This window comes from Euleptes europaea, chromosome 3 (genome assembly GCF_029931775.1).
Source record: "Euleptes europaea isolate rEulEur1 chromosome 3, rEulEur1.hap1, whole genome shotgun sequence".
Classification (NCBI taxonomy): domain Eukaryota; kingdom Metazoa; phylum Chordata; class Lepidosauria; order Squamata; family Sphaerodactylidae; genus Euleptes; species Euleptes europaea.
The window spans coordinates 124,237,131-124,244,587 of NC_079314.1; the positions used below are offsets into that span (position 1 = coordinate 124,237,131).

The window sequence follows — 7,457 nt, forward strand, 5'->3', positions numbered from 1 at the left end:
GGAAGCCTGTTCTACTGAGGAACCAACTGTTAGAAAATCCTTCCTAATGTCAGGATGAAACACCCTTGTTTCTGTTGCAGGCCAAGGGCATTGACTGAGGGGCAAAATGGTTGCCCTAGTTCCTGCCAGACTTTTGGGTGCTCTTTCCACAGGACCCATAGGTGTGGGTTGCTGGGCAAAGTCACAGCTGCTGTCTGCATTCCCAGGGACAGGCAGGTTTTTGTTGCCCTTCAGTACAGGATTCGTCGACCTCCAGTGCTGGCCAGACATTCGGTAGCCTCTGCAGAAGGGCTATTCAGGTCATGAGTTTCCTTCAACAACAGCAATTCTTCTCTCCCAACAGGCCTGAACTCTTCCCTGTGCTGCAGATAAAACCTGCCACATGGTCCCAGCAGAAGGCAGAAGGTGAGAACTAGGGAATTCCTTTGGGAGAGGGGGCATCTTGAGGTGAGGGTCCCCTCCAACTGCCTCCTTCCAGCCCCCTTCTGCAAACTCCTTCTGTGTCCCTCCAAGCAGCTCATGGATTCCTAGGCCCCCTGTGCCTCAGCTGGGACCAGCCCCAAATTGCCGGGTGGTTTCCGCCCCGTCAGGCTGTGGATTTTGATGTGCGGTGGGTGAGTTTACTGCTCTGTAACCACCACTGGGCATGGAGGAGGTTTACAGTAGGGAGGCTGAGGGGAAGGGACCTCTTGCTGCAGGCCGAAACAGGAGGGCAGCCGTGTCCTGAGGTGACCCCCATCCCAGGGAAGAGGCTGCTGGGTCTGTGGTGCAGATGAGAGCTACAGGGGCTGCTAGGGCTCTGCATCAACCGCCCCCGTGGCCTCTTGAGCAGCCACACGAGGAGACTGTCCCAGTGGCCCTTGAGATGCCCAGAGGGTGCTGGGGGGTCACATCTCCAGTCTGGCCTGCAGAATGACTGGGGTAGGCCTGAGTAGTTGCCAGAGACATTCCTGGGACAAAGATCAGTCAGGGATGGCATCACCTCCTTCCCAAGCAAGCCCCACCTCCTTCCCAAGCAAGTTCCCAGGCCTGCCAACTCTCAGCGTGGCGTAGTGGTTAAGAGTGGTGGACTCTAATCTGGAGAGGTGATATGATCATCATCTTCAAGTACTTGAAGGGCTGCCATATAGAGGAGGGTGCCGAGTTGTTTTCTGTTGCCCCAGAAGGTCAGACTAGAACCAGCGGGTTGAAATTAAATCAAAAGTGTTTCCGTCTAGACATTAGGAAGAACTTCCTGACAGAGCGGTTTCTCAGTGGAACAGGCTTCCTTGGGAGGTGGTAAGCTCTCCTTCCCTGGAGGTTTTCAAGCAGAGGCTAGATGGCCATCTGTCAGCAATGCTGGTTCTATTACCTTAGCCAGTTTATGAGAGGGAGGGCATCTTGGCCATCTTCTGGGCATGGAGTAGGGGTCACTGGGTGTGTGTGTAGGGGGGAGGTAGTTTTGACCCAGGTGGTCCCTTCCAACTCTATGATTCTAATCTGGAGAACGGGGTTTGATTCCGCACTCCTCCACACGAAGCCAGCCCGCTGACCTTGGGCTAGTCACAGCTCTTTCTGAACTCTCTCAGTCCCTCCTACCTCACAGGGATTCTGTTGTGGGGAGGGGAAGGAAAGGCGACTTTAAGCCACTTTGAGACTCCTTAAAGGTGGAGAAAAGCAGGGTACTAACTCCTCTCCTCCTCCTCCTCTCAGTTTCTCCTGGGCGAATATCAGAGGGCCGCACCTGCTTGTTGGGCTGTGAGGGGAGGCATCCAGCTGCAGCCGGCAGGTCTTGCGTCTATGCTGAGCTGGCAGCGGGACCGCAGGGCTGGAGTGTGGGGAGGAAGTCCGGGGTCTCCAGCACACTGTCTGGGGGGAGGGGGAGGGGTGCAAATGCAGGTTGTAGCTCTGCATTCCAAGGATGACTCGCCATATAAAGGTAGGGGGTCCTATAGGACCATTAAATCCCGGGGCTAAAGTCACCAAAATGCACTACTGATTTGCCACAACCCACCACAAAAATGGGAGAGCCGGCAGGGAGCCCTCCCTCCCTCCCTGTCGCAGAATCCCCGCGTGGCCTCTTGCTGAGCTTAGAAATGCATCCTCTGCTCGCGAGGGAAGGTTACGGGAGGACGCGGGCGGGAGTAGCTCCCCTGGCCTCCTGCCAAGCGCGGGGCCCTCTTTGGAAGCGCAACAGAGGCCGTCTCGTCCCGGGGAGCGCTGCGCAGGCTCCCAGGCAAGCCCTCCCCCCCCCCACAAGCCGCCAAGTCAGCACCGGCGAGAGGGAGGGGCCGGGAGGCGGGGTACCCCCTTGCCGGCTTCCTTTGGACGACTGCCAAGCCTCGCAGCAGAGGCGAGAGGGGGGAGGCGCCGCGAGGGGCGGGGGAGGGGGCTTCTAGGGTGCAGCTGAGGTCACCGCGGAGGGTGAGACGGAGCCTCTGCTGATGCTCTCCCACCCCACCCCACAAGGTCATAGAATAGAATCATAGAGTTGGAAGGGACCACCAGGGTCATCTAGTCCAACCCCCCTGCACAATGCAGGAAATTCACAACTCCTTCCTCCCTGCACCCCCAGCGACCCCTACTCCATGCCCAGAAGATGGCCAAGATGACCTTCCTCTCATGATCTACCTAAGGTCAGAGAATCAGCATTGCTGACGGATGGCCATCTAGCCTGTGCTTGAAAATCTCCAGGGAAGGAGAGCTCACCACCTCCCGAGGAAGCCTGTTCCACTGAGGAACCCCTCTACCTGTCAGAAAGTTCTTCCTAATGTCTAGACGGAAACTCTTTTGATTTAATTTCTACCCGTTGGTTCCGGTCCCCGAAGCCTGCCAGGTGGAGACGCCTGCGGTTTCTCTGGGCTAGAGACCACCGATGGTCTTGAGTAGCGGGGGTCCCACGCGGAAGACCCCTGGAGACCCCAGGGGATCTTTGCCGCGCCCCCTGCCCCCCTCTCCCTGCCACTTCCGAATTCCCAGCCGATCGGTGCTGCTGGGTGAGAGACCGCGCGGAAGGCAGCGGGCCGGCCGGCCGGCTGTGGGAAGCGTCCCCGGGCGGGCGGACGGGCGAGGGCTGGCGCCTGCTCGTGAGGAAGCCGCGGCAGCTTTTCCGAAGCCAGACAAGGCCAGAAGCCTTTGGATGTGACTGGAGCGAAGTAAGGTTCCCTCCTCTTCAGCAGGGGGCGTAGAAAGCCGTCCTGTGCTCGCTCTTGCATTGTGGTGAAAACTCCCCACCCGCTGGGCATCTGGTGGTCGACCTGAATCTTCCCGCTTATGATCTCCAGCCGGGCGAAAGCGCGGGGGAGATTTTGCCTTGGATTTGCTGCTCTCTGAAGGCACATTTTCCCCAGCCAAATTCTCAAAGCGCAAAAACAAGCCCCCGTGCAGAGTCTTGAGGATCAGATGGGGAAAATGCGCATCTGGAGAGCGGCAAATCCGAGGCAAACCCTCCCCTGCGTTTTGGCCCAACCGGGGTATGCCGCGGGCGGAGCGGCGTCTGGCAGGCCCTGACTCTCGAGGAGGACCGTTGTTCCTTGCAGGCCCCACAGCCCACCCCGCCAGGGCCTCCTCCAGAAGCCTCTGACCTCCCAACACTTCTGGGTCCGCGGATCGCTTCTCTCCAGGAGACCCGAGCAGGAGAGAGGCCCGCCTCAAGAGGAAAAGGCACACGGGGGCGGGGGGTTGGGCAGCCCAAAAAAAGGATGACTTTTATGCCTCCCCAGCAGCGCCAGATGCAGAGAAAAAAGAGACGTCTAGAAACAACGTCCGCCTTTATTTACCCGTCATTCAAAATGTAAATATAAAAAAATAGATACAGTATTTTTGTCAGTCGCCATCAGTGCTTCACACGATTATATTGCGGCCTCGGGCGAAACACTCCTGATACTTGGGACCGCCGGGAGTCGCACCCGCAGTTTCTGAGCAGCGCTGCAAGGACTCTCCAGCCGCCCCCGCCCGCGTTGGGGGGGGGGGGGGGCGGGCTGCTGGGCCACGCTCCGCTCCGTGCTGCCGAATGTCTCCGAGCCGGTACCCAGCCGTCGAGGCACCTTCCCGCTCACAAGGTCCCTTTGAGCACTTCGGCGCTGGCAAAGGGGAGCCTGAGCGGGAGGTCTCGGGGGAGAGGGATCCCACCCCCCACCCCCACACACCCGGCGGCGAGGAAGGCGGGCGGGACGCGTCCCCCCCTGGCCGACAACCCCGCACCCGCGGGAGCCTGAGGGAGCGCGACCCGAAGGCGCCCCCAGAGCAAAGGCGAGGGCGGGACCCCCTCCGCCGGCCCAGCAGGAGACGCGGGCTGCAGCTCCAGGGGACTTGCGGCTCGGCGACGTCGAAATGCATAACCCCGCTCCGCTTCCGACTGGCCGGGATGCCCAGCTGGGCAGGACTGGGCACCTTCATTCAGGGGGGAGGAAAAGGACGGGCTGTCTTGGGGAAGAGCCGTGACCGCCCTCCTAGCCCGCCTGGCTGCGGGAGCCGACAAGGACCAGTGGCGGCCGGGGGCTGTTTTGGAGCAGGGGCATCAGCTGGCGGGAGGGGGGCTGCTGCCTTCAGGGTCATTTCAGGGCGCCAGGGAGTGGGGCTTCCCCCCAGGAAACGCGTCGGGCCAGCAGCTTCCCGGGCTGGGGGCGCTTCAGAAGGGAGAGTGCGGCTCGCAGGCGCGGCTCCGGGCTCCCTGGTCCTCCCCGCACCCCCGCAGGCTCGTGTCGGACGGGCGGGCAGGGGCGAGGGGGCAGGAGGGTCTGGCAAACCAGGGCCGCTCCTTGCAGGGCGCGTCTGGGCTGCCTTCAAGGCCCTGAACGAGGTGGACAATCCTCTGGACCCCTTCTCCCAACCCCAGAGGCTGGGAGGGGACTTCGAGTGGAAGAATGTATGTCGTTTAATTCATTTATACCCCGCTTCCCCCCCCCCCCAATGAGGACCCAATCGTTCTCCTCTCCTGTTTTATCCTCACAACAACCCTGTGAGGTAGGTTAACCTGAGAGCGCCTGGCCGGCCCAAGGCCACCCAGCGAGCTTCCATAACACCAGAGGGGATTCGAACCCAGCTCTCCCAAATCCTAGCGCGACACTCTGAACCAGGACACCAGACTGGAAGAGCTGCGGGCGAGGAACCCTGACGCGCGCCCCCCGCAAACCCCCCCCCACTTGGGGGGGCGTACTTTTCGTTTTGAAAAAAACCCGGCCCTTGCGTCGCACGTGCCCTTGGTTGGCCCTGGCTGCTCCGGGGCGCACGGCGGGCGACCGGGCCAGGCGCGCCGGCCACGCGCCTCCTTCCGGGAACAGCCGCCGGCAGGGGCACACGCGGGAGGCGCGCCGCCCTGGCGCTCCCCCCCCCACGCGCTCTTCCGCCGGGCTGGAGATCGCTTCGGGCCACCCGCGGCTTCCGAAGAAAGAAAGCGAGCGGCGGCGCGCTCCTGGAACAGCGTCCTGCGACTGTCGCGGTGGGACTTTTGGGTAGCCCAGCGCAGAGGCAGGCGTCCCCGCACTCCTCGGAGGAGAACAGAAGGCGCTTAAGCAGTGTCCTCCCCCATGCCCCCCCCAATCGAGGAAACAGTCCCCCGGGAAAACACCCGGCAGCCCCGCGCAGCACCCCCCACCGCGAGTGAGCGGCAGGTGCCGTTGGCCAGTCCGCTCGGCCTTCCTGCGCTCAGTCTGGATCTGGTCGCAGCTGGGGGAGGGGGTTCTTTTGCACATGGAGCCGCGCCGCGGGAGGGGCCTGGGGCTGGAGCTTGGCGCCGGGAGGGGGGCGCCCTCCCCTAGCAGCTCCGGACTTGGTCCAGGTGGCCTTGGAGGAAGCGCAGGAGCTCCCGCAGGCGGTGGAAGGTCACGGAGACGACGGTGAAGGCGGAGTCGTCCAGGCGGGCCTGCAGCTGGCCCAGGTCTGCCTGCGCGGAGGGGCCGTCGAGGGCGCAGCCCAGCTGGGCGGCCAGCCGCCCCACCAGGCTGCGCAGGTTCTCCACGTCGTTGGCGACTTGGGCCGCCGCCGGCTCCCGGGGCAGCAGCCGCGCCAGGACCTGCTGGAAGCGCGCCAGGGCCCCGTCGATGGCCGCCAGGCGGGCCGCGGGCGGCTGCTCCGGGACGAACTCCAGGCCGCGGATCCTCAGGCTCAGCTCCGGGAACTGCAGCGGGGAGGGGGGGAGAAGGCGAGGGGGGTGAAGCGCGCGGCCGCCTCTCCGCGCCGCAGAGCGCAGGTGAGGTGAGGGGGCACAGATGCCAGCGCCCACCCTGGAGTGGCAGCCCCCCAGCTGGGTATTAAGGCAGGTGGCGAGGGAGGGGAGGGGAGGGGCTGGGAGCGCGGATGCTGCCCCCCCCCCCCAGCAGAAGAGACAAGCTGGACGGGCTGGCTTCCTGCTGGCTGCCACTGGGCAGCTCCGGGCGGCCTCCCGGTCCGGCAGTCGCCTTGCAGGGGAGGCCAGCAAACGGTGCTGGGGACGGCGGGCGAGCAGGTGAGCCGAGGGGGCGGAGGCGCGGAGTTGCCCCGTCCTGTCCGGCCGCCTCCTGCGCTCCAGGGGCAGGCCCACAGGCTGGCCGTCTCCTCCCGCGGAGCGCTTCGCCAGGTGGGCTCGGCCACAGGCCCCGGCAGCCGGGAGCGCGGCGGGGCGGCCCCGGCCTCCTGCCCGCCCTGGCGCCTTACCTGCTGCACCCGGGAGATGGTGACTTCCGACAGGGCCTGGATGTCGGAGCGGAGGTCGGCTTCGGCCAGCTGGCTGTAGAGGGAGGCCAGCCAGACCCACAGGAGGGCGCGCCTGGAGACGCCCGCCGTGCCCATCTTCCTCCGGGGCCCTGTGCTGGCAAAGAGGGAGGGGGGGCGAACCCTTAGTCGGAGGCAAAACCGACCGGGAGTGCCGGTGCCCGGGGGAGGGACCCTGCCTCGCAGGGGGCGGCTGGCTTCGGGGACACTTCGGGGAACCGCGCCCTGCTCCCAGGGGGCCCCGCCGGTCCGGCAACCATTTCCCAAAGTCCCGCGCCTCTTGGGAATGCCCCCTCGCGACAGGGGGTAGCCTTCCTTCCGAGGGCGGGGGGGGGGCAGGCTGGAGGTGCTGGGGGCCATCGGCTGATGCCAGGACGCATCAGGAGAGAGGCCGGGAGTGTGCCCCTTCCCCTGAGGGGCGTCGTGGTGAGCTCTTTGCGCGCCCCTGGCCCCCTCGCCTCGCCGCGCCTCCCGCGGTTCTCAGGCGGCAACCGGGCCGGCAGTCTTGCGAGGTGAGCCGGCGGTGGGATTTGGGGCTCCGCTGTAGAGCCTGCAAATGGCTGGGGGGTGGGGGTGGGGGTGGGGCACAGCAAAGCTCCGACTCTCGCGCTCCTCTCTTCCGGAGGCTGCAGCGGGGGCTCCTAACCAGGAAGGCCCCGGGGAGCCCCCAGTCCTGGTCCGGCCTGTGGCGTCAGGGACCTGGAGGAGGGGCCTCGGCCCGGCCCAGACGGGGGTCCCCGGGAGTTCTTGGTCCCCTGACAGGCTGCGGGCAGACCCCGAAGCAATTA

General features: G+C 64.6%; 1 protein-coding gene across 1 annotated transcript; it reads right to left on the reverse strand.

Moving 5' to 3' along the window:
- Positions 1 to 5,734: 5,734 nt before the first annotated feature.
- Positions 5,735 to 6,747, reverse strand: LEP (leptin). Its single transcript, XM_056846238.1, has 2 exons — positions 6,613 to 6,747; positions 5,735 to 6,097 (listed from the first exon to the last, which is right to left on the reverse strand). The coding sequence occupies exons 1-2, from the start codon at positions 6,745 to 6,747 to the stop codon at positions 5,735 to 5,737; spliced, it is 498 nt and encodes a 165-aa protein (XP_056702216.1).
- Between the last annotated feature and the right edge of the window lie 710 nt (positions 6,748 to 7,457).

Coding starts and splice junctions, on each gene's coding strand:
- LEP (XM_056846238.1), bottom strand. CDS start 6,747: ATGGGCACGGCGGGCGTCTCCAGGCGCGCCCTCCTGTGGGTCTGGCTG. Junction 6,098..6,612: donor CCATCTCCCGGGTGCAGCAG/GTAAGGCGCCAG, acceptor TCCCCGCTGCAG/TTCCCGGAGCTGAGCCTGAG.